Below are 27,615 nucleotides of genomic sequence, written 5' to 3' on the forward strand. Positions count from 1 at the left end.
ACTTGGGCCAACAAGCCAACAAGACCTATTCTGTTGAAGATAACAAGATGCAATAATTTGTTCTGTACTAATTTTCAATTTGCAGTTAGGTCAGAGAATAGATTGGCTTTACATTATCTAGGAAGGAAGAAAGAAATTGTCAAGTCAATGAATGGCAATTTGCTAAGAATTTATTTACTATCTTAACATTTATTTAAACGTTCTTGTTTATTGATGAGAGAGGACCAGAGCATTACTTGAGGACCCTAGGCATGTAGGCCCTACGGTTTACCCCTCAGACTCCTCTCCTGCTCTTGAACTAGTATATGCTCTCCGTTTTTCCTTCTCCAAATAATTTTTTAAATATTTATTTATTTACTCCCTTTTGTTGCCCTTGTTGTTTTATTGTTGTAGTTATTATTATTGTTGTTGTCGTTATTGGATAGGACATAGAGAAATGGAGAGAGGAGGGGAAGACAGAGAGGGGGAGAGAAAGATAGACACCTGCAGACCTGCTTCACCGCCTGTGAAGCGACTTCCCTGCAGGTGGGGAGCCGTGGGCTCCAACTGGGATCCTTATGCCGGTCCTTGTGCTTCTCACCATGTGTGCTTAACCTGCTGCACTACCACCTGACTCCCTTTTTCTTCTCCAAATAATCTTATTGGGGTGGGGGGTATAGTTTACAGTACCGTTGTTCACACATGGGTACAATTTCTCATCTCCCTGTGATAAGTGTCTGTATACCTAAATTTTTTGTTTACTGTCTTAAATGGAAAATCATTTTCAAGTACTCCCAATTATTTTTAGCCACTTACATAAAAAATTGATAATTTAAAACTAAAGTATTAACAAAAGTTCTTTTAGACTCTCTGGGTCATACTAAATATAAATAAAAGTACTTTGAAAACCTTCAAGTAATACCATTTTAAGCTTTTCATACAAACTCAGAGTTTTAAGAATTCATGACTTATTTTAACTTGTTATTTTATAGAGCTGTTATTTCATACTGTAACCAAACCCTCTTATATTAATTTTCCAGAGTTTTATAAGATGAACATAACTGATACTTTAAAAAGCATCATTAGGCAGATTGTAAGTTTATGTTTTGAAGAATAAGTAGCAGGAAATTGCAGGTGCTTAGTATATACTGCCATTTAGTTTGCACAAATTTGTCAACATTTTAGGCATGTTATCTATTAGATGTGTTCCAGTTATTGTAAATGATCGTTAAATTGCAACAAAAGGGGAAAAAAAAACCCTCGTAACCAACATGGTGCACATTTAAACATGTTACATAAGCATAATATATGCAATCATATATAAATAGCATTTGACATAAACTAAACACCACACTCCAGAGCCTCCTGCATTACCATGTGCTCTAAGAATCTAGGGCAGAAATCCAGTGTATGTTAACGACAGAACAGGATGTGTAAAGTTTTCGGTTACTTCGATGTTATACATTAGCATTTGCAGATGTCATTTTATAATAAGTCACTGTCCTTGACAGCATTAAAGTGGTCTCAATAAAGAGCAAAGAAAGAGGAAATTAGAATTCCAGGAAGGAAGTATTTGAAATAATTTTGTAGAATATAAGTGGCCTATTTATTATTTCCTCATAGAGAAAGAGGCTTGTTGGCCCAAGTCCCTTTCACTCCTGTACCATCTCTCACTCTTCCCCTTTTTAAATAGAAAGCATGTTGGGTAGAAAAAGAAAGCCTTTCTTTCACATGGGCAAGACCCCAGTGCCTCTGATGGAGGGCAGTGGCTGAGAGTGTCCTGATGGGTGAGCAGGATTTTATGAATCTAGCCTTTGCACCATGTCTAATAGAGATACTTTGTCCCTACAGTCACTGGAAAAAAGTCTGTTCTTATATGAAGTTTTTGTTTGTTTGTTTTTATTTATTTTTTGACCAGCGCTCTGCTCAGCTTTGGCTTATGGTGGTGCAGGGGACTTTAGAGCCTCAGGTATGAGTTTCTGTATAACCATTATGCTATCTACCCCTGCCAGTGAAGTTCTGTTTTCAGGACATCTTACTAATACTTTTTTTTTCATGCAAATGTGTCATTTTCAAGGATTTGTGCTAATTCATTTCTTTTTTTTCCCAAAAGAAACTGAAAGTTAAATTTGGATCTTCATCTGCATGAGATCAGTTCCATGAACACTTCGGTTTCTCCTTCCTTGAAGTAGGCCTGCCAACCAGCAACGTGGAGACCAGGTAGGAATCTGCAGAGAGACAGACTCTCACCCACCCCATACATGAAGCCAAACAAACCCCAAGTGATCAGGTTCACTCAAGACTTGGGAAAGTGCTACTCTAGGCTTCTCTACAAGCCCCCCCTAAGGAATGGGGCCCTGAAAACCCCAGTCTCAGGGTTATTAGGTCATTGAGATAGCCTTATGGTCACATTTTACCACCTGATACTGGCAACATCTGGAAAAGTCCATTTTGGCCAAGATCCACATGTCTTTTGGCAATAAACCAGCAAACTTTAAGAATAGCATTTTGTCTGAATTCTACAAAGCCTGACACGTCTATTTATGATTTTGATTTAGTTGTGTGGCAAGTCAAAACTATATATCAAAGGTACATATTGAAACAGGCAAAATGAAAGACACACTTTGAACAATAAAACCTAAAGGGATTAATATTTACTACAACTGGTATTTTAAATTAGGGCTGGCCTTGGGAGAACTATGGTGGTAGGGGGTGGGAAATTGATCTCTGGTGGTTGGACTGGTGTGGAATTATACCCCTATTATCTTTTTTTATATTTATTTTCCCTTTTGTTGCCCTTGTTTTTCATTGTTGTTGTAGTTGTTGTTGTTGATGCTGTCATTGTTGTCATTGTTAGATAGGACAGAGAGAAATGGAGAGAGATGGGGAAGACAGAGAGGGGGAGAGAAAGATAGACACCTGCAGACCTGTTTCACCGCCTGTGAAGCGACTCCCCTGCAGGTGCGGAGCCAGAAGCTCGAATCGGGATCCTTATGCCGGTCCTTGCACTTTGCATATAGCCCTACTATCTTATGATCTACTAAATCACTAATAAAAATTAAAATGACAGTAATAAAGCAAATATACTTACAAAGTAAATAAATTAGGTCTGGAATTTTAACTGTACAGCCAAAAGGAAGAGTCTGCTCCATTGCTGAACAATCACTAGAGTAGCTTATTACTTTTTTAAGATACTGTTTTAAATTTTTCCCTTACCATTAAAAGTGTCACTGATACCCCTGCATGACAGAGCTAAGCAGTCTCTGACCAATAAGTAAAATGACATAAAAAAATAAATAAATAAGTAAAGCTGCTGGTAACCTACCTTTATGTCTTGTGGGTTGATAGCAGGATTTGTTTGACATCGTAGAGGTCCCAGAGTTTGAATATGAAAAATATAAAGGAGAAATTCATCCTGAGCAGAGAATGGCCAGCCCACCTCCAGAAGTGTGTCACTGATAGTACTTGGTCCGATGTTGTGCAGCTAGAAGCAAGAAACACAATTTGTCCTTGAACATCTAGCACAAGGCGGAATGATGAGCTCAAATTCGGCACGTGCTGTACCGTTTCTAAGAAGCATTTATTTAGTTTTCTTTAAGCCATATGAACTCTAACTATGGAAATGGAATTCTATATGTTAACTTTACTTTTATTTGATAAATGAAAAAGAACCAGAGCATCACTTCCGTATTTTGGGTGTCGTGGATTGAATTCGGAACTCCAAAATGCAAGCCTATGCTCAATCTGCTGAGTACCTAGCCAGCTATAAACAGGGAAACAGTCTCAATCGGCAGAAGAAGGTATAAAAAAATCATGGTGAGTGGGTGTGGGGCGGCTCCGGGGTGGGGATGGCGGCAGCCGTAGTTATGGTGGCAGCTGTGGTTACTGCGCTTGCAGCGGCTCCCTGACAAGCAAGAGGAGCCCATGGAGAGCCGTGAGATGGGCCGGCTCCCAAGCCAGCGAAGAAGACACTGCTTCATACTACAGCTGCTCAGGAGCACCACTGGAAGGAAGTCAGCAGATGTGGGCATCTCTGCCAACAACAGAGAAGGGTGCAGGGGAGCCATAGAGAAGCCCCTTCTGATGCCCCAAGGAACAAGTCGACCCCTTCCAGGCTCCAGCAACACCACAAAGCAATATGAAACCTGTTCATGAGAGGAGTCAGGAATGCCTTCCACCAAAGAAACGAGACCTCCCCTTGACCAGCGAGGATATGGGGAGAACTACCAGCTGCTCAACTAACCGCACATCCTCCAGTGATGTCTCTGAATGGTCTCGAGGGGTTGTGGTGGCCGGGCAGAGCCAGGCAGGATCCAGAGTCAGCCTGGGGGCTGATGGAGCTGAGGCAGTCACTGGTCTGACAATGGAGCAGTATGGCATGCTGTACAAGGTGGCTGTGCCACCTGCCACCTTCTCCCCCCACTGGCCTCCCATCTGTGGTAAAACATGAGTACTTTGCCCCCCAAACCCCCCAAAAAATCATGGTGAGCTAACTGGTGCTGAGATGCTCTTTAATCTGTGAGACTGTAAGCGCAGACAGAGTTCCTCAGCAAAGACCACACTATGTCTGATCACTGTGGTATTGACCTTACATTTATATTAATTTAATAGCAGTATTAGAAATGCAATTTTAATGACAGGCTTTCAGAACCTAGTTATTCTACCTTTACATTGAAACCTACCTCTTTCCTGACTACTGACTTGTCAATTGCAACCACATGTGATGCACTCTCTCTCACCCTCTGCAAGAACTATCCATCAAGGGCTCACTACAGTTCACTTCAGGCGCACATTTCAAAGCCCAGCTCCTTCTGTTTTAATCAGCCCATCTCAAGAAAAGAAAGGCCATATCTCATAAAGAGATGAACACTTTAAACATATGAATTTTGTACTCTCAGAATACAAAAAAACAGCCTGCAAAAACCTCTATGAATATTTCAATTTACTGTTGGTTTTTAAAAATTCACTTCAACGTTAGCAGAGATCTCTTGCCTCCCCCTGCCACATTTTGACAAATAGAATGGTCACTAAAACAATTTGTGATGGGCACTGCTTATTAGGCAGCCCACTTAATTCACTTTATCAAAGGAACATGGCATTCTCTGTTATAGTCTATTTTGAGATGAGATTAGCACTTAAGAAACCCTCTTGCTTTTGGCACTACTGTTCATTTATCTAAAGCTTTGTGAGCCATTTATGCTAAGCTTAGAAGGAAGGCTGCATGAAAATGACTCGAGTCAGAGGATGTTTTTCAACTACGCTCCAACATTCCCTGGCAGAATCTGGCATATGCAAGGTTTAATAAATTATTTGACAACATTTCTTGCAGTGATGTTTTTAATCACAGGGGCCTTGGGGACTGTGTTACCCTTTTGCTATCAAAAGGGCTTAAGGCAGAGCTTTGATCTGGCTTTGGACAGGGTTTCTGATTCTGAATGGCAGACTGGGCAGATGCCAGACGTGTGCATGTTGACAGTGAGCAGGGTTGATGTTTCTTTCCTATGTGTATGAGCAGTTCATCCGTTTTTAAATAGCTTCATTATTAACCTTAGAGAATGCTACATGTGTCCTTAAAGTTTGAGATGAAAGTCAAAGTCTGAATTATTAGACCAGCGGCATGAATTATGTAGGAAAGGAACTGAAGACATTAATTGGGAAGAAACCTTAAACAGCAGATGTCTTGAACATTGTTTTTTACCAAACATTTATCATTCCCAATCCTTTTTGAATAACTCCATTCCACCAACAGCATTTTGTGGTGTGTGTGTGTGTGTGTGTGTGTTTAAAGAAGAACCACTAGCCCAAAGTCTTCACTGTAATTAAAATATTTCAGGTGATGACTGAACTAGACTCTTCCCTCTTTGTAGTTTGATAGTTGAGATGGGAAGAAATCAACAGGATTTTGCAAGCAACATTGTTTTGATGCTGAACAGTATTTTACTAATCAGTGGGTTATTTCATATTTCAAAATCAACTACTTGTGTTTAATTCAGGTTACTCGAATGAGCAGTAAAATTAGTCTTATCTATTTGCTGCATACCCATCTTACATATGGATTTAAAGTCATAATGAATAATATATAATATTTTTTCTAGTCTCTTGGTAATCTTCAGTTGAAGAGAACGGTGCCTTTTAAGAATATTTGAAAATGTAGGAAGATGTAAAATGAAGTCTAGAGATTTAGTCATTTTTTGCTTAGTCTGTGCAAATATCAAACAGAGAAAATACAAAGAATATTTGAAAAAAAGGATGGGGCTGGGTGGTGGTGCATCTGGTTGAGCACACACATTACAATGCACAAGGACCTAGGTTCTAGCCCTCTGTCCACAAGTGTAGGGGGGAAGTTTTGTGAGTGGTGAAGCCGGGCTATAGGTGACTTTCTCCCTTCCTTTCTATCTCTCCCTTCCCTCTCTATTTTTCACTGTCTCTATCAAATAAATAAAGATAATAAAGAAATTAAAAGAAGAAAAAAAGAAAAAAGGGGCAACAAGATAAAAAAAATACCTTATGGTTCCCAGTATCGCACATTGCAAGATGGTGGCATAACAACACAAACCCAGGAAGTATACAAAGCTCAGGTCTTGGCTTGTGCCTTTTACAATGTAATGAAGAGTTGATTAGCACAGGACACAAGAATATCACTGAATACTAGCTGATACAGCAGCTACCTCATAAATATGTTCCACCAATGGTCCAACTCCCTCTTCTTTACGGGGCTTGTCTTCAGGTACCCAGTTATGAATGGGCAGAACAATCTGTGGAGGGTGGGATACCCTGAAACAGAGGAGGTTATGTTAGTTGCACATAATGGTACTTGCAAAGTATGTTTCATTGGTGAACAATGTATGTTAGGTAGTGGGAGGAAAAGTGACTCACAATTTACTTATTTAATATAAGTCAGAGAGAGAGAGATTCGGGTTCAAACCTGGGTCACACACTATATAATAAACTATACAAGCATACACTATACAAATGAGTTATGTAGCCAGTGTCACACCCCCACTCCATTTATTTAACTATATATTGCCTATGTGGGGGGAAATACTGAAATGATGTTCAGCAAAATAATAAAAGGGATAGGGAAGAATCTTTAAGATCTACAATATGTAGCCTCTTGAGTACTGACCTCTAGCCCAGAGATTGACTGTTTTCCAGCTTCTAATCTCTTGAGCACTAGGTGGCAGCATGGAGGGCATTCCAGTGTTGAGATGGATAATTGAACACACACATATGAATACGTACATTTAGCTACAGATCCTATGCAAGTGTAAAAGAGAGTATGTGTGTGTACAAGATCTGTAGTTCCTGCTGCAAGGCATACCGAGAAATGTGACCTTCTGGTGTGTGGGCAAAATCCTAGAATTCTCTGTGGTGAAATTAATGTTTACTTGTGAAGAAATATAGTTTCTAGTTAGATGCTTTAGAGTAGAAAAGTGGGTATTTATATACCCCCCCCACTAGATATCTAGTGGATCTTGAGAGTTGTCTTATGGATGACACAAAGAAGAGAGAGGAATGGTTTAATCATTTTGCCTGCAGTTTACACCTGGAAGTTAGCTAGTAGTGGATAAATGAAACATAGTGAGAGGTATATTCCCTACTAGAAACTAATAACATACTGAACTATGATTTTTATGATTTTAATTTTGAAAAGGATAATCTAATAAGAATACTTTCTAATAATTTGTATATAAAAGGTATCTCTGATAGAGACAAAAATATAGAGTAGGAGAGAGAAATGAAGAGAATGAGAAGCTTCCCATCTGCAGGTGGGGACTGGGGGCTTAAACCTTGGGCCTCAAGCATGATAATGTGTGTGCTCTGCCTGGTTCACCACTACCTGCCCTCCCCCCCCCCCAAGAAGTATCTTTAAAAGAACCTCAGACCTATATCTAAAAGTAACTACAAAAGAAAAATATCTGCTTTGGCAGTTAGATGTCTTAAATGCCCTTTTTAACAGTATCCAGTAATTAGCACAGCCACAAGAACTCCAAATGTTATCTCCCCTACCCCACAATCCCTAGTAATCTCTAAAGAAGAAAACAAAATTTATTGGACTGAATGATGATTCTAGGGGAAATAATTTGCTCTCTGTATGTTTCTATTTCTTCATCTGGAAAATGAAGATAAAATGTTGGCATCATGTACCACAAATGAGTGGAAAACATCTCAAAGGCTTTCTGTCCAAGTTAATTTACTTGCATTGCCTTCCAGGGAGGTGAGAGACTTACATGTGAAAAACTGAGAACCCACAGAAATGCTGCTAAATAGCAAAGCCTTTTGCATTTACCCTTAATGAGCAGCAGTTAAATAAAAAGAGCAAGATTTAACTCCGCTAGGCTGCTAGCTCAAGATCTTCTACCTCTTTCTTGACTTGTTGTTATGCCACATTGTCCTTTCTACTCATTCTGATTAAACTATCGTCAACTCAAATCTATAGGCCTAGTGAGAAGATTGCAGGATATGCCAGGTTTCTCTCAATAGAGGAACCCCAGGGAATTGGGCTTCTTCTTTTTTTTTTTGCCTCCAGGGTTATTGCTGGGGCTCAGTGCCTGCACTATGAATCCACTGCTCCTGGAGGCTATTTTTCCCTTTTATTACCCTTGTTGTTTATCATTGTTGTTGTTATTGCTGTCATTGTTGAATAGGACAGAGAGAAATCGAAAGAGGAGGGGGAGACACAGAGAGAGGAGGGAGAGACATAGAGGGGGAGAGAAAGATAGACAACTGCAGACCTGCTTCGCCACCTGTGAACCGACTCCCCTGCAGGTGGGGAGCAGGGGGCTCGAACCAGGATCCTTATGCAGGTCCTTGCATGTGCATTTAACCTGCAGCACTTCCACCAGGCCCCGGAACTGGGCTTCTATTCCTGCTGGTCTGGATGCACTTACCACCAAAGCTTTGCTTGGCTCTCAACCTGGCAACACTCTACACCCACTGTGAGGAAACGCCTCATAGAAAACAAATAAAGAATAGAGGCTGAGTACATCTTTACTAAAAAGAAAAATAATTAAATTGTTGTTACGGTCATGGATCGTGTAGGACCAGACTTAATTCCTTTAGAACCAGAGAACCATAAATCTTTAGACCTTCACAAGTACTATGGATTCAATTTGCTCAAAGTCCTTCACTTCACACTTGAATAGAAAACTGATGTCCTGGAGCTGGGAGGTGGTGCATCTGGTTGAGCACATGTTACAATGCCCAAAGACTTGGGTTCAAGCCCTCAGTCCCTATCTGCAGGGTGGAAGCTTCACAAGTAGTGAAGCAGTCTGTCTCTCTCCCTCTGTATCTCCCCCTTCCTCTCAATTTCTGTCTGTCTCTATCCAATAAATAAATAAAGATAATAAAAATAAATAATAATAATAAAGAAAAAGAAAATTGATGTCCAGGAAAGCAGAGGGTTAGCTGCTGGTATAAAGACTGGTGCTCTAGTTACTGAGTACCACCTGCTTTATTTCCAATGACTTTAGTAAACACAAGTTAATGTCCAGTCCCATTTTTGTAGCACAGTCAAATAGAGACTTATGAAGAAACATAACCTATGATAAATTATGGCAAAAAGCATCCAAAAAACATGGCCCACAAGTTCAGTTACCTACCCTCTAAGATTTTTTCATATTGGGAAACTATGGCAAAGATCTGCTCTCTAAAGACACTGACTAAATAAGGGAAACATGTTTCACTGTCTTCAAAGTTAATATATATATTTAGGAAGAAGAAAGGATATAAGCAACCAAGTAGCCCAGAATGACTACTAACAACAATTACAGACTAGTCCTCACACTAGAAGTTGGAGGATAATGGGATTAACTCCAGGGACACCTGGGGGATCAAGTAGATAGTGCTACTCGATGATCACAGTGAGCATTTGGAAGGACTGGGGAAGGGAGACAAGGAATTGGGCTTTTGAAAAGTTAAAGTCTAGGTCTAGGCCATAACACAGTGGCTATGCAAAAAAGACTCTCATACTTGAGGCTCTAAGGTGCCAGGCTCAATCCCCAGCACCACCATAAACCAGAGCTATGCTGTGGTCTGGGCAGAGAAGAAGAGGGGAAGAAAGTAGAAGAGGAAGAGGCAGAAGAGGAAGAAGGGGTAGGAGGAGGATAGTTGAAGGCCATATGGTATTAGGAAATTCAAATCTGACGGTGTTGTAGTATTGTCTGCACCCTGCTTTCAAACTATCCCAAATAGCAGTTAACACATGGAAGAAAAGTGTTAACTACAGTTGCCATTGATAGTATCAATGTAGGCCCTGCTTATGCATGACTCCAGTCTCTCAATACAAACCTACTCCATCCTGATTATTTGGGGGGTTTTGTTTGTTTTTGCTTTTAGATAAAAGGAGAGAGCGAGAAGGAGAAAGAGAGAGAGAGAGAGAGAGAGAGAGATAGAGAGACCTGCATCCCTGCATCACCACTTCTGAAGCTTTTTCCTGCAGGTGGAGACCAGGGGCTTGAACTTGGGTTCTTGTGCACTGGAATGTGTGTGCTTGACCAGGTGCACCACTGCCTGGCCCCATGAAATTGAATTGTTAAAAAAAAAAATCTCCCTAAGAACAGAAGAGGTATCATAGTGGGTAATGCAAAAAAAAAAAAAAAAAACTTCCTAAAAGACACCCTACTGAGTGGGGGGGGGTTGTCTCTCAGTGCTAGTGCACTCTTGAAACCCTGAATATGATATTTGGCATCACATATGCCACAGTGATGCTCTGGTCTCTTACTCTCTTCAAAGAATTATTATTATTATTATTTTAAAAAAGAAAACAGAGAACACTTGCTGGCAGGGATCATCTATCACCAGAATGCCCATGTATTGCTGATGGGAACACAAAATGACATAAGTACCTTGAAAAGCAGTTTGGCAGTGTCTTATAAAGTTAGACATACACTTAACATACAGTATAGTAAATCCATTAGGGAAACAAATGTTTCTCCAGGGACTGTATGTGATTGCCTATAGCATAATGTAGTAGAGCCAAACTGGAAACTATTCAAATGTTCACCTACTTGTGAATGGATGAATAAACAATGCATAAGCTATCTATAAGTGGAATACTTCTCTAAATAATAAAAAAGAATAAAAGCAAACAAATAAATAGACTCTCCATGTATATGAGAAAATGGGTACTTTTTTAAATGATTGCATTTAAGTGAAAGAAACCAGACTCAAAAGGCTGCATTTTGTCTGAATATATTTACATGATTTTCTGGAAAAAAAGACAAAACTGTGATACCAGAAAATAGATCAGTATTGCCAGAATTGGGGGGGGGGGTGAGGTGGAGAATGGGAGTACATCTGGGAAGGACTGACTACAAAGGAAATGAAAGGGAGACTTGGGATGATAGCACTGTTTTATGTTGAATTTTCTTACACTGTCATAACTCTTTGAACTGGACATCTGAAAAAGGCTGGGCTTTAGTTTACATAATTTTTCTCTCAGTAAACTGACTTAAAAACCTCAAGCCCCATAGGCTATGAACAGATATTTGCAATGTGTGTGATTGATAAGAGATTAATATTCTAGAATATAATGGCATCCCTATGAACTAATAACCCAAGCTTCTTAATAGAAATATTAACAGTGAGAGTTGGGTGGTAGCGCAGCAGGTTAAGAGCATGTGGCGCAAAGCACAAGGACCAGTGTAAGGGTCCCAGTTGGAGCCCCCTGGTTCCCCACCTACAGGGGTGAGGTGAGGAGAGGTCGCATCACAAGCAGTGAAGCAAGTCTGCAGGTGTCTGTCTCTCTCCATCTCCATCTCCCCTCCCCTCCCCCTCTCAATTTCTCTCTGTCCTATCTAGTGAAAAAATTAAAAAATGGGTACCAAGAGCTGTGGAGTTGTAGTGCATGTACCCAGCCCCAACAATAACCCTGGAGGCAAGAAAAAAAGGAAGGAAGGAAGGAAGGAAGGAAGGAAGGAAGGAAGGAAGGAAGGAAGGAAGGAAGGAGCTGGGGCCAAGTGGTGGCACACCTGATTGAGCACACATGTTACAATGCAGAAGGACCCAGGTTTGAGCCTCTGGTCTCCACCTGCAGGGGGAAAACTTTATGAGTGGTAAAGCAGTGCTGCAGGTGTGCCTCCTTCTCTCTCCCTCTCTACCCCCTCCCTCTCAATGTCTGGCTGTCTCTATCCAATAAAGATAATGAAATGAAGAAAAAGAAGAAATAAAAAGAAAAAAAGAAAATCCCCCACTTTTTTTTTATCAAGAGTAAGATGGATGAATAAGTTTTGGTGTAGTTTTACAATACCACACTATTATACAATTAAAAAGAATAAATTTTAGGCACATGCATTAAAGTGAGTGAATGAATGCCTAAAACATTTATTTGAATAGAAAAAAAACTATATCCCTCTATCTTCTAGACAACATAGCACTGTTATTTGTAAATATGTAGCAGCAGGTTGGTGGGCTTATCTTACATTCTAGCTCTTTACTTCCTAGCTGTGTGGCTTTGCACTTCTTGTGTCATAATTCCCTCTCCTGCACAGAAAGGACACTAATATATCTTTAGATTTATAGGTATGCTGGAGTAGCATTTAGGAAGTAAAAAATAAATATTTGGGTATTAGTCTTATTCTTTAATCCATCAGGTAGAGGCTAGCGGTTCCAGGGCAAGAGCCCCTGTTCCCACTGCATCCTCACTGAGAGTAGCAAGGCAGCATCAGGTGTTGAACGGTGGCTGTGAGTGCAGAAATCTAGTTTCCATCATGGAAGTATGACAGCCACTCAGAACCCACGGGAACGCAAAAGGAAGACGGATTTTTGGAGATTCAGTGACAGTTCAGTCCAAAATAGCAGTTGACATTTCTAGCTAGATCTAAAGAATCACAATGAAATAAGTGCAGTCCATACTTCTGCAGAAGACCCACAGAAGTTCATCGCTGGTTCCTTTCCCATTCCTCAGGCACATGCTTTTCAAGTTGGTAATTATTCCAAGACTTGACCACTTTCCTTGTCATTTCATTAATTATTTATTGGAACTCCCAACAAATAGGTCAGAAGGGAGAAGATACTAAGTGTAGATCACATCAACTCTGTGTTAAGAGTTATCCATTTATTTCTTTTCGGCGGGGGGAGGAGGGGTTAAGGGTTAATGGTTTATGGTACTGTTTTTGGCACATGGGTACAATTCCCCATCTCGCCGTGATAGGTGTCTGTAAAGCACTCTCATATCTAGCTTAGATCTTCTTCCAGCATCATGTACCAGAACCTGAAAGCTGCCTCCCCCTTCCCCCTCCCTGTCATTCTTCCCCAGAGTCCTTTGCTTTGGTGTAATACACCAAACAGGTCCAAGTTTTACTTTGTTTCCCCTTTCTGTTCTGTTTCTTAAGTTCTGCCCACAAATGAGATCATCCCATATTCATCCCTTTCTTTCTGGTTTATCTCTATTAACGTGATTCTTTCCAGCTTCATTCAAGATGAGGTAAAGAAGGTGAATCCACCCTACTAGGGAAAGAGAGAGGCAGAGTGGGAGTATGGACCGACCAGTCAACATCCATGTTCAGTGGGGGAGCAATTACAGAAGCCAGACCTTCTACCTTCTGCAACCCACAATGACCCTGGGTCCATGCTCCCAGAGGGATAGAGAATGGGAAAGCTATCAGGGGAGGGGATGGGATATGGAGATTGGGTGGTGGGAATTGTGTAGAGCTGTACCCCTTCTACCCTATGGTTTTGTTAATTTATCCTTTCTTAAATAAAAAATAAATTTAAAAAAGGTGAATTCATCATTCTAAATAGCTGAGTAATATTCCATCATATATATTTCAATCTCACAACTTTCTTAGTCACTAATCTGTTGTTGGGACTCTTAGGTTGCTTCCAAGTTTATGCTATTACAAATTGTGCTGTTATGAACATAGGTATACACAGATCTCTTTGGATGTTATGTTATGCATGTACAAACTATTGTATTTTACTATAAACTGTAAACCATTAACCCCCCCAATAAAGAAATAAAAAGGGGGGGGTCAGGCAGTAGCGCAGCAGGTTAAGCACACATGGCGCAAAGCACAAGGACTAGTTCAAGGATCCTGGTTCGAGCCCCCGGCTCCCCACTTACAGGGGGGTTGCTTCACAAGCCGTGAAGCAGGTCTGCAGGTGTCTATCTTTCTCTCCCCCTTTTCTGTCTCCCCTCCTCTGTCAATTTCTGTCTGTCCTATCCAACAACAACAGTAATGACAACAGTAACAATAACAATAGCAGCAAGAGAAACAACATGAGAAATAAATGGCCTCCAGGAGCAGTGGATTCATAGTGCTGGCACTGAGTCCCAGCTGTAATCCTGGAGGCAGAAAAAAAAAAAGAAGATGAAATAGGACTAAGTTTGCAGATGTGCAGAGGGAAGATCATGAGAGCACAAAGTGAGAAAGCAACTATTTACAAGCCAAAGAGACACTTTGGAAGACACCAAACATTGACATTTTAATCTTGATTTCTCAACTTCTGAGCTGTGAGAAAAGAATTACATAGTTTAAATCAAAAAGAGAGAAAGAAAGAAAGAAAATACATGAACCCTTTTGGATGGCATACTAAGGAGAGGACCCTTACTAGTACCATACTAGAATTCTGACTGTAGGAAAGTTTCTGGCCTCTGTCGCAGGACCCAGACCTTCATTGGCTTGACGCCACCAAGTCGCAGATGCTACCATGATGCTAACCTGACTTCCTTGGGTAGATGACCCCACCAGTGTGTCCTGGAACCCCACCTCCCTGAACCCTGCCCCACTACGGAAAGATAGAAACAGGCTGGGAGTATGGATCGACCTGCCCAACACCCATGTCCAGTAGAGAAGCAATTATAGAAGCCAGACCTCCCACCTTCTGCACCCTATAACCATCCTCAGTCCATACTCCCAGAGGGATAAAGAATAGGAAAGCTTCCAATGGAGGGGATGGGATGTGGAACTCTGGTGGTGGGAATTGTGTGGAATTATACCCGTTAGCCAATGGACTTGTCAGTAATAATTAAATCAATTTAAAAAAATAGTGGGTTCACCTCTTTTTCCTTGTAGCTCTGTCAACTTTTGACTCATATTTTGAAGCTCAGCTGCTGCATACATTATGCTGCATACATTATGATCACTATGCTGTGGTCTGAGATTTACAGGGGCTAGAGCACTGAACTTGTAGACATGGGGTCCCACGTTCAATTGCTGCCACTAAATTTCCAGAATAAAGTTCTGTTTGTGTTCTGTTTTCTTTCTCTCTCTATTTCTCCTCACTAATAAATGAATGAATAAAAGAAAAAAGAATAAATATTTATAATCAAAGTAAACTGTGATCTCTAATACATTAGAAAATTCTATGTAGTCTTTACTAGCATTTCTATCATAATTCATACATACATAAACCATTGTTAGAATATATCTACTACCATGCCTTATTTGTACTTACCCTCTTATTTCTACTTGAGCTATAGCAGTGACGTTGATTTGCAGGCTCACAAAATTGCTGTCTGGGTTGTCCGTGTTGGAACTGAAACATAGTGACATATGATTTGAATGTATTTTCTCTGCTGTATTACTATAATCTGTGATCATGAAAAAAGCATGATGCATATCATAAGGTGCAACATATTTTACTAGCCTCATCATTCAGAGAACCATGACCTACTTGTTCTGCAAAATCACAACCCTTTGTAAATGGGAATGCTTGGGTTCTCTGTGATCAAAAGTAATATAATTAGCTTATATGAGGAGACACCTTATCTGAGAGTGCAACTGATATCAAGAGAACAAAACACTCTCTAGCTTCATGGTTCAACCAAAAAGACATCGAGTGGAGTTCATTTTCCAACTTCTGCTTTTGACAATGATTTCACTTCTCTGTGCATCATACTGACTACCCATCAAATGAGAAAGGGCAGCATCATCAGCTCCCGATTTTCCATTCTAATAAAGAGGAGAGTGGGCATGGTAATCCAAGAGCAATATAGAGTAGAAAAATTACTTGTGCTTGGCTCTAGAAGACATCATACCATACACTATTCTGGCAACAAATTTATTTTCCATACAGTTTATTTCTTACACACCATTAAAACAAGTATACATGCATCCATAGCACACTCATTGGCTGACTAGGGTGGAATAGGAGAGAGAAGTGGATGAGAAGTGTGGCTACTGGTGAGAAAAATGATATCCAAGGAAATTGGACAGCTCCTACAAAAGCCACAGGAGATGCCCATTGATGTGTGTCAAGCACCAACAGTCTCTAGATAAAAAATTGTGTGTTCAGAAAAATCAGGCATGGAATATCAACCCTTCAGCTTCATTACTCTGCCACCAAGTTGCAGATGCTACCATGATGCCAACCGGACTTCCCTGAGCAGACCCACCAATGTGTCCTGGAGCCCCGATTCCCTAGAGCCTGCCCCACTAGGGAAAGAGAGAGACAGGCTGGGAGTATGAATTGATCTGTCAACGCTCATGTTCAGCAGAGAAGCGATTATAGAAGCCAGACTTTCCACCTTTTGCACCCAGAATGATCCTGGGTCCATACTCCCAGTGGGATAAAGAATAGGAAAGCTATCAAGGGAGGGGATTGGATACAGAGTTCTGGTGGTGGGAACTGTGTGGAATTATACCCCATGTTATCCTATGGTCTTGTTTGTGTTTCCATTTTATAAATAAAAATGATAATTTTTTAATTGTGTATTTAATGACAACAGTGGGATAGTTTTCACTTTCTTTTCCCCAAAGAAATATAAGTTGATAGGAAACTTAACTTAAAATATATGTGTGTGAAGACTGAGGAGATATCTCTGTGAAACATCTGATTTGTATGTGTAAGGCTCCAGGTTTAATCTCCCCAACACCACATGATAGAACTGAGTAATGTTCTTATCTCTCCTTATTTTTCATAAAAATAAACAAAAAAATCTTTTAAAACAAGCAAAATACATAGATGAATCAGCCATCACTGTAAGAAAAACAAAACTTGTCTCCAAGAGGCTTGGCCAGCAGTCGAGCTTTGGACAGAGCTGTCATATGCAGCCCTTGTCTTACTCTGCTCTTGAGAAAGCCACCTCTGCCCCAAAAGATTGCACATCTTTGTAGCAAAGTGAGTGGTGGCTTCCCACAGCCAAGAAGCCAGGCATATCTTTAGGTCTCATTAAGGAGGGAATGCTTCTTCTTTTTCCATCACTGTGTCTCAGGAAAAGTCAATGGAAAAAACTAACCAACTCTGTGATGCTGGTGATGGGAGCATGTGTTGTTCTGACTTGCTTTTGAAGCCTTCCAAATGAAAGGGTTAGAAACAAGGGTCTGAGAGTCTGCTTTCAAAGGAGGAGGAGACAGAATTGTTCCCACCATACTTTTCAAATGCCCTGCCTGATTGTATATGCTGATAAGGCAACTTAAACTGCAAACACACATAAAAGATATAAGCAGGCAAATGTCAGGCTCATTTCCTGTCCTGGGGTAACACTGCAAAGCTTGAGATGAGCCTAGAGGGACTCATTCACCAAAGCTTGAACCCCAGTTTCCAGGCCACATGATTATTATCACATCTGGGGAGGATCAGTATAGTAAGAAGGTTTATTTTTTTAAGGCAGGATTCTGAGTTACTAACCACTAAGAAGTCATTAAGTAATTCCACTTGTTGCAGTCTCTGTGGTTCCACATGCATTACCAGGAGCTCTTAAATTTGAAAACTAAAGCCTAATTGTTCCACAGATTACCCATATTAGTTTGTACTTTCTACTTTACTCTGGTCTTATATCAGTGGGGGAACTTGAATTAGGGAAAAATAACTCCACAGCAATTCCATATTTCTATTGCATTTTGTTTCTAGGTGGCTAAACACCCCAAATTTTATTCCTCAACACACCCTAAAATACAAGTAGATGGCAAGCATTGACACCTTCTTTGGACAAGACTCTGATACAAGGCTCACAGAGGCTGTTTTGAAATGCCCAAAAACCAATGGCAGGTGCCTGTTTGGCCAGTCAGCCTCCTCTGTCACATAGGTTGGCTATGATCTTGGTACTGAACCAGGTACCAGAAAGGCACCAGGACTGATATATGATGTAGATGCCTCTTTGACCTCTTTGCTGGAAGGAAGTCTCCTGCAATACTACATTCAAATAAGCAATTCATCACCTCTGTGGATGCTCAGCTATTTATGCTGTCAGTGCAAGGAATGGTGAATTTCCTCTCCAGGACAATGCCCTCTGCCATGCACTGAGGCCAAACATATTTTTAATGTATTACTTTAATAGGTATTTCTGTTTCCATACTGCTTCCTATTTTCTAGCTTCCCTCGTATGATCTCTGGGTTCTAGAGGTCTAAAAAAAGATAGTACAAGGGAGTCGGGCGGTGGCGCAGTGGGTTAAGCGCACGTGGCGCAAAGCGCAGGGACCAGCGTAAGGATCCCGGTTCGAGTCCCCGGCTCCCCACATGCAGGGGAGTCGCTTCACAGGCGGTGAAGCAGGTCTGCTGGTGTCTATCTTTCTCTCCCCTCTCTCTCTGTCTTCCCCTCCTCTCTCCATTTCTCTCTGTCCTATCCAACAACAAAGCAACTTCAACAATGGCAATAATAACCGCAACGAGGCTGCAACAACTAGGGCAACAAAATGGGGGAAAAATGGCCTTGAGGAGCGGTGGATTCATGGTGCAGGCACCGAGCCCAGCAATAACCCTGGAGGAAAAAAGAAAAAAAAAAAAAGATAGTACAGTGTTCATTTCACCAAAGCTGAGGGTAGCACCTTCAAGGGTCCTCAATAAGACCTGTTTGGAAACAGTCTGGAACTGGCCTGTACAGGGAGAGCCGTGTACACGTGTCCAGAGAGCCAGGGCATCGAGAGACCATTCCTGCAAACATTTGGTTACATGAGATACCTTAATTTATAAACTTTTTATAAAGCCCATATTTTTCTTTTGGGTCCTATTTGTGAAAAGGTGTTCCAAATGTTGGTAGTAGTAGTTAAAATGGTAAAAGGTTTGAGTTTATATTTGTAGAGCATTTGTTTCACATTGTCTGTGATTTAAATATATTTTAAGCTGAATGTAAATAGTCCATCAAATATGCCAGTAATCAATTCAGATAAAAGCCCACCTCTCAAATACTTGACTAGCTTCTGACTGAGCATTCAAAGTAGTCTCAAATATTCTCATCTCTATAATGCATACTTCTTTTGTAATTTGATACTTTCTTTGTGTTCCTCTAGCCACTCCAGTTCTTTCTGTATTCTGTATTTTCAAAATATTGTTAAAATAGTCAGAAGTGCTGTGGCATGTGAGAACGGATGTAGTCACAACCCATTCTGTTACATAAAGAGAAATGTAAAAATGCGATCATTTATGTTTTTCATTAAGTCCAGCACTACCTTGCTGATTCTTTATTTAAATGATGGCCTGCAGGATGGATCATGGGAAGGGGTCTAAAAAACTACTTAGTGCCCTTTGCTCCTTGAGTGAATTACTGATTACTCCTTTTTATTTTCTGTAACTGCAATCTGTAATTGTAAGCTCAAATTAAGGAATTTATTGACACCTTTGTATCAGATATTCTTCCTAAATAAAGGCTGTGTATTTTATGAGAGATGTGTCTTTCTCCAGGTGATACAAAGCTTCATGTGTTCTTTTAAGCTTTTGAAATTGCAGACCACTAAATGTATGCACCTCATAGGGTGTCTTTACTGGACAGACTTGCAATTATCTGAAAGGAGTGTCTCACAAATAAGACTAATACTTGATAGGCTGCTAAGTTTCTTTTTCTTCTAAAATGGGTCAAGAGCCATCACACTGATTCCATTACAGCTAATGTGGTGGGAATCTCTGGCCAGTAAGAGGATAAAGTCACAGTTGGATCCCCAAGCAGTGTCAACTTAGTAAAAGGCAGCTACTCCCATAGCCGGATGATGGTTACCTCCAAATATATGTTCTCAACAACGTTCTACCTTCATGCTCACCATTAAATCGTCAGATACTCATCCATCCTTGAAAAGTTGGCATCAAAAACATTTGTGCTTTGGGGTGGGAGACAGCTCACTAGATAGGGTACCTGCCTTATCATGAACTTGATCTAGGTTCAAAACCTGGCACCACATGAGTGGTGCTATAGCAATAAAGGAAGCTTTGGTGCTGTGACATCATATCCCTATCTGATAAGACATTCCCTATCTCTGAGCTGCTCAATCTGAATGAAAAATGTGGCCTGGGGGGAGGAGTGGGGTGAAAGCAAGCATGTGTGAAAGCCAAGTTACACACACACACACACACACACACACACACACACACACTTTTATGTAGAGTGCAGGACTTGCATGCCCGAAGTTTCTGGCACCATATTTATCAGAGTGGTGCTCTAGCTGCTCTCTCTCTCTCTCTCTTGTGAAACTCTATCTCATTTAAAATAAATGAAAGAAATAGTTTAACAAGCTCTGACAGAGCAGGGAGGCATATGGGTGTTGGTGTGATTGGAGCAAGAATGTGCACAGATTGAGGGGGAAATGATGGTAGAAGGGATGGGAGAATGCCTTGGGACAAAACCATTCTCTTATAAGCTTACCTACAGAAAGAAGTTTTTTTTTAAAAAAAATCTAAAATATTGAAAATAACTAAGATAGTTGAGAAGCAGAGGAACATATGAGAAACGTATAGTTCTAAGCTGGGAGGAGCTGTTAAGGTGAAGGAGCCTGATGCCTGGAATTCACCTCACTGTCTCTAATAATGCCTGCTGGGGATCATTTTAGAGCTCTCACCTTCTAATTTGCAGCTCGAAGTTAATGCTCATATTTGTTTTTTCAAGACGTGGAACTGTAAACCGGAGGCCCAGAGAATGCTAAAAAACAAACACAAGACACCAAGTTATTGCATGACTGAGGCCTTACTTATACACAGCACAAAAATCTTTTAGAGTCATCTCTACAAGACTCCTATCCTAGACTCCTTCACTCGTTTCTATGCAGGCAGCTGAGAGGAGAGTCTTGCTATAGCATAGTTCTCTCCCTTTATTTACCCCATACTCATCCTTCTGCTGCCTTCTTTTTTAAAAAACAAAAACAAAAACAAACTATTATCTCTACTTATTATCTTCATTTAGCCAGAAGTTGAAAGGGAAGGGGATGATAGCAAGGGAGAAAGACAGAAGGATACCTGCAGCTCTGCTTAACCACTTGCAAAGTTTTCCCCTTGCAGGTGGGAACTGGGGGCTTGAACATTAGTCCTTGCACATTGTAATGTGTGCTCAACCAGGTGCACCATCACCTGGCCCCTTCTGCTGCTTTCTTTATGTTATGAACTAGAAACAGCCTAAACATATGAGAAGATACCTACTTAGAAAGTTACACTGCTTCTGTCTGATGGACTTGTACATAATCAATGAAAAGTGTGGCTTTGAGAAAATTTTGACAGTGTGGGAAATTATTCTGATGTCATGACGAACAAGGTAGAACAAAGATTACAGGGAGCTGGGTTAAGCACTTACATTACCATTAGCAAGGACCCAGATTTGAGTCCCTGCTCCCTGTCTGCAGAGGGAACAACTTCATGAGTGGTGAAGCAGGTTTTCAGGTGTTTCTCTTTCTGTCTCCCTCTTAAGTCCTCCCTCCCTCTCAATTTTCCTCTGGCCTATCTAATAAAAACAAAAAGAAATAAATATCATTATATGGTCCGTACAGTATGTTCAGCTATGGTTTTAAGCAACATATATTGTAAAAAAAACAAACAAAAAAACCCAGAATCATATGCTCTAGTTATGTTATAATTAACAGTGTATGGATTATTTTCTCCATCTTGATTTTACAAGGCATTAGAACTGCCTTATTAATTTTATCATTTGAAAGCAGATGTTAAAAGCCTTTAGAAAAGGAAAAAACAATGAAAATATAAACAAATAGGAGTCGGGCGTAGTGCAGCAGGTTAAGCACACGTGGCGCAAAGCGCAGGGCTGGCTTAAGGAAAATATAAACATGTAAGAAGAACAACTAAGACATATAATTACGTTACTGACCCTCCTCAGCACTTTACTAAGCCTCACAGGCCTGGTCTCACACAACCACAACCACAACCACTTCTCTGTAGGCAGATGCAGTGATTGTTAACATTTTACAACTGAGTGAGGAGTCTGAGGAGCAGGCAGGTGAAGTGCCTTGCTCCAGGTGCAGAGCACATAAATTGCAGAGTTGGAATTGAAATGCCTGCAAGCTGACTGCAGAACTTGTACTCACAGCCTTTGCATTAGAAGAACAAGAATGTAATAAAAACTCGGGTTAACGTGAGTAACAATAAACGGCTCTTTTAATCATAAATTGTCATCATTTTTACTTCACTCTCCATGACTGAATGTACAAGCCTGGTGTTTCACTTCACCTTCACCCTGTCACTGCAGTGCTCCAACCATCTCTGCAAATAGCATACTCACCCCTTTCAACTCAACTTGCCCAAGGTGTCACAACTGATCAATGGCAAAGCTGAGCTTTGACCCCAGGCATGTCCAGTTATGAAGCCTATGTACCCTTATGCCCAAGCCATGATGAATTTATTTTTTTAAAAATATTTATTTATTTATTTCCTTTTTGTTGCCCTTGTTGTTTCCATTGTTGTCATAGTTATTATTGTTGTTGATGTCGTTGTTGTTGGATAGGACAGAGAGAAATGGGGAGAAGAGGGGAAGACAGAGAGGGGGAGAGAAAGGTAGACACCTGCAGACCTGCTTCACTGCCTGTGAAGCGACTCCCCTGCAGGTGGGAAGCCGGGGGCTCAAACCCGGATCCTTATGCCGGTCCTTGAGTATTGTGCCACGTGTGCTTAACCCACTGCGCTACCTTCCGACTCTCGCCAAGATGAATTTCTTTCTACTTCCAAATGTGCAGACATCTGAGGTTTCTCACATGCTCTTTTCTCTTGTTTGGTAGCCTTTAGATTTCTTCCTGATTCTTCTATTTGAAAAACACCTACTTCTGCTTCAAAGCCTGGCACAAGAGCTAACTTCGGCAACTCATTATCCAATCCCCCAGATCAGGTAAGGAACACTTTTTCTTTCTTTATTCCCTATCTCTCTCTTTACTATTTTTCCACCACCCAGTCTACAACATTGCTGGGCTTTGAATTTCCTATTGATGGGGGTTTGTTTTTCTGTCAACATTGTCAGAACAGCTAAGTGTTAGGCATGTTGTAGGAGTGCACTAAAAACATTTGAAAGATTGGTGAAAAAGAGAGTGGCACTGTTAATGTTCCAGTGATGGGCTCTTTCCATATTTTGATGAAATCTGCTTAATGTTGTTCTTCATTGTCCATCATGGGATGGAGATTCATTGAAGGTGGGATTACTTCATTCTACAAGAGTAAGGGACATGTGTAGTCTTAACTGACACCAAACATAACTCTTTGGGGCACTGAATCCAAAGCAGTTTTGATGAACTACCTACCACTTTATCAATTTTCTGTTTGAGAGGTTTTTTTTTTTAAGTTTTGTGAATTCAATAAAATGTTGGCATGCAAATATTTTACATTTATATTGGCACATGATATAAGCATTTATGTGACAATGACATCACTACTTACCAGTAATAAATGAAGCTTCCAACCACTATTGTCAATGCTTTATTAAGTTAAAATTTTTTTTAAAAGTCACTTGAATGCTATTTAAAAAAATATCAGGGCTAGATTAAATCTCCCTGGCTACTCTTTAATAATTAAGGCTGATTTTACATTTGGAATCTTAACTACAGTACATTGTAAGTCATCTTCTTAAAGTACAACATGAGGAAGTAAATAAATCAAAGATTTTTATAACAAAACAGTGCAATAAAATGTGATGTGTTTAAGGACATTAATAAAGGGGGAGATAAGAAAGCTATTAGGTTTCTTCTACTATCGGCCCCAGAGATAAAGGAATACAAACAATTTACTTTCTTCACTTCAAAAGATTATTTGCTGGTAAAATGGATTTCCATTCTTTCACATAAACAACTTGTGTGGAAGGCCACACTCTCATGTTCACCTTCTGCTCTGAATGATACTAGTGGTCAGTTTATTTATTCCCCCCCCATCAGTTTTATTTTTTACCCATGGTTATCTGTAGTTATTGATAATATTAGACTATCTCTGGTCGAGATTTCAGTTTTAATACTGAAAAATGATTGTGTGACTCTTCACTGGTAGATACTAGCACCATGTCCACCCCACAAACCCATTTATCTTTGACCATAGATCTCTTCATTATCAAATCAGACTCCCCCCCACCCCGCTTAAGAACTAACAAAAGGATTTATTAGCTTCTAGATAAAAGGATCCTAAGGAAAATTGTTCTTAGTCTCTCAGCTTAGACCTCCCAGTTTATCTTTCATGGCTTTGTTTTAAAGTATCATCTGGCATCCATTAGATTTTATCCAAGCCCTTTTTCACAATTTTGTAGACTGGACAGAACACAGGCTTTGTATTCAGGTCTGATTGAATCTTCACTGTGTCCTTCACAACCTGTGTGACTAGGGCAATTCATTTTACTTCCTTAAATCAGATTCTTTATCATAAAACAAGAGAGATATCTGACTCACAGGGTGGGTGGCTAGCATGAGAATTAATTAAGAGAACATCAAAAAGTACCCAGTGAAACTTATATAACAACAGAGATGCCAATCAGTACAGGTTAGCTAATAATACCCTGTTTAAAAGGTTATTTTTTTTGCATCTGTATCTACTTATTTTTTGACTCAAGAAATGAACTTAATAGACTAAAAGTTGGTATTTTTTTTAAATACAAAGATCAGTAGAATAGAGTTAAACATTGTGCCTTATTCTAGCACAATATTTTAAAGTGTAAACTGGAAATGGGTGTTACTTGATAAAACGTTTTATTTCTAAATATTATTTATTTACTTATTTAGCGGATAAAGAGAAATTGGGAGTGATGAGGGAGGTAGAGAGGGAGAAAGAGAGATATCTGCAGCACTGCTTCACTACCGTGAAGCTTCCCTCCTGCAGGTGGGGACCCAGGGCTTGAGCCAGGATCCTTATACATTGTAACATGTGCACTCAAACAGCTGTGCCACCACCTGAACCAGATAAAATGTTTTAAACCCTCAAATTAATGTGTAAAGAGCTTGGTGAAAAGTTCTATTTACTATTGAATTTTTCATTACCTCTGAAATGTGTACCAACAGGAAGTATAAACTCAGAAATGACTAGAGGATTCTCTTTATATGTTTAGAGCAAGATCCCAGTACTCTTTGGAACAGGCTTTGAAAAGCCATTCTCATACAAACCTATGAAATTGCACATTTGCATGAATTTTTTCCCAAAGAGTTCATTTAACTGATAACAAATATCTACTTTCAAGTAAGGGACAGTTAGTTAACATTTACGTAGTATTTTCAGACTTCAGGTTTCTTTTTTAAAAGTTGTCAGTTTACAGAATAATTATTTTCACTGTAATATTTACTATAGGAAGTTACAATGTACATGCACTGCAATGACAAGTGCATAAAATGAAGTTATTGTTCACAAGTAGTTCTGAAGGGGAAGATCCTAAATATAGAAACAAAAGGGGAACAAAGGACAAAGATAACTTCTTATCCTTTCATATACATATTAGAGATTACTGTTAATGCTTTCTTTTTGTCATGATTTCTTCTGTTATTCTTTAAGTAAGATGCATGGGAGATACCAACCTGTAAAAATTTATTTTAAAAATCAGATTATGGTAGCATTTTAATGTGAAAATTTTGTGAATGACATGCATATGGTTAGTATATTTAAAATAGAAATTTTCCAACAATGATGACGTTAATAACAACAACAATAATAACTACAACAATGTTAAACAACAAGGGCAACAAAAGGGAAAATAAATAAATAAATATTAAAATAATAAAAATAAAAATAAAATAGAAATTTATCTTTTCTAAATCTTTATATCAAGTTCATTACATATACTGTAGTTCTTTTTAGATACAAAGATGAAAGTTGTGAAATTCAAAAATTTCAGAAATTAAAAGAAGAGTCAGGTTTGCTATGGCTAAAAGACATGAAGGATTCATATCAAACAAGAAAATGCATATATAATTCATCTTCTCTGTCCCCCCCCCCCCCATGAGCCACTCTGTGTTGGTTCTAGTACTAAATCCCACCACCCTGGCTACTTCCTGCCTGATTTGTTTTTATTGCTCTGTGCTAAGTTGTGAGGTACTAGTGGGAGGCGGGGCTTTCCATCAGCTCTCCTTAAAATTCAATTAGACAGATTTGCTCTTACGTTTGTTCCAGTGACCATAGGGTTCCCCAGGTCACACACCACCATCCGGGTTACATTGTCCATCCTGTGCTCACAGCTCAGTGGGCGCGATCCCTGCATCAAAAAAGAACACCAGGTAGAGTTCAAAGGCAGAATAAATATCACTCTGTCACAGAAATCAGTGAGAGAGACAAATCTCTTAATTTTAAACACCTGTGTGGGGAACTATACCAAAATAAATCAATGGATAACTACTTTGCTTTCAGTATTTTATATTTATTTTGTATTCAGGTTGTACATACTTCAAGATTATCCATTTTAGATCTAATGAATGACATTTACAAGAAAAAATTTAAATGAAAATTAAAAACTTGTGATTTTAGTGGTACTGTATTTTCTTTTTTTTAATATTTATTTTATTTATTTATTCCCTTTTGTTGCCCTTGTTGTTTTATTGTTGTATTTATTATTGTTGTTGTCGTTGTTGGATAGGACAGAGAAAAATGGAGAGAGGGAGGGGAAGACAGAGAGGAGGAGAGAAAGACAGACACCTGCAGACCTGCTTCATCGCCTGTGAAGCGACTCCCCTGCAGGTGGGGAGCCGGGGTTCGAACAGGGATCCTTATGCCGGTCCTTGTGCTTTGCGCCACCTGCGCTTAACCCGCTGCGCTACCGCCCGACTCCCGGTACTGTATTTTCTAAATAAAACATCACCAGAGTTCAAAAAAAGACAAGTTAAATTTAGGGAAAAGGGGGGGGGCATTGGTTAAGTTATTGTGTTTTCCTGTGGAAGGACATGCTTAATGTATTATATAAGCATTTTAGAAATTGTTTTCACTATTGCTACTGTTGTTAACTTGGCTTAATAATCATAGATAATGAAACAGGACTAAATCATTCTTGTAAAAAAAAACAGTATATGTATAGATTACTCTATGACTGACTCAGTCAATGGCTGTCTCTTTTTTTCTCAATAACTATTTGCAATAGAGTTGCCTTGAACACAAATTTAACGTATTATGGCTCCATTCTGAGAGCATGCAGTCTTAAATTCATTTTCTAGGGGGCCAGGCAGTTGCGCACTGGGTTAAGCACACACAGTAGAAAGTGCAAGGATAGGCTCAAGGATCCTGGTTTGAGCCTGTCTCTCCACCTGCAGGGAGGTCACCTTGCAAGCAGGAAACCAGGTCTGCAGGTGTCTATCATTTTCTCTCCCTCTCTATCTTCCCCTCGTCTCTCAATTTTTCTCTGTCCTATCCAGCAACAACAAAAACCAACAACAGCGGAAAAAATGGCCGCCAGGAGCAGTGGATTTGTAGTGTAGGCACGGAGCCCAGGGCTTTCTTTGGCCTCGGAGCATGTGGTGCTAGGGCTGAAACGTGGGCTGCACACATAGCAGGCATGTGCACTACCTGTTGAGCTGCCTTTCTGGTACAGAGGACTGTCATGTTGACCAGATC

General features: G+C 39.9%; 1 protein-coding gene and 1 long non-coding RNA gene across 3 annotated transcripts in view; one reads left to right on the forward strand and one right to left on the reverse strand.

The window, feature by feature from the left end:
• LOC132538934 (uncharacterized) overlaps positions 1–22,950 on the forward strand; it is a 94,153-nt gene extending 71,203 nt beyond the window's left edge. The window contains exons 2-3 of the long non-coding RNA XR_009550255.1: positions 2,093–2,199; positions 22,842–22,950. This is a non-coding gene — a long non-coding RNA (uncharacterized LOC132538934). The remainder of the gene's footprint in view (positions 1–2,092; positions 2,200–22,841) is intronic.
• Positions 1–27,615, reverse strand: part of ITGA8 (integrin subunit alpha 8) — a 183,721-nt gene that overhangs the window by 34,471 nt on the left and 121,635 nt on the right. For both annotated transcript variants that reach the window (XM_060192219.1, XM_007526133.3), the window contains exons 21-25: positions 26,177–26,269; positions 20,688–20,767; positions 15,379–15,459; positions 6,648–6,753; positions 3,305–3,463 (exon numbers count right to left, since the gene is read on the reverse strand). In XM_060192219.1, coding sequence (XP_060048202.1) covers positions 3,305–3,463; positions 6,648–6,753; positions 15,379–15,459; positions 20,688–20,767; positions 26,177–26,269 — 519 coding nt within the window. The remainder of the gene's footprint in view (positions 1–3,304; positions 3,464–6,647; positions 6,754–15,378; positions 15,460–20,687; positions 20,768–26,176; positions 26,270–27,615) is intronic.

This window comes from Erinaceus europaeus, chromosome 6, assembly GCF_950295315.1.
Source record: "Erinaceus europaeus chromosome 6, mEriEur2.1, whole genome shotgun sequence".
In the NCBI taxonomy this organism is placed as follows: domain Eukaryota; kingdom Metazoa; phylum Chordata; class Mammalia; order Eulipotyphla; family Erinaceidae; genus Erinaceus; species Erinaceus europaeus.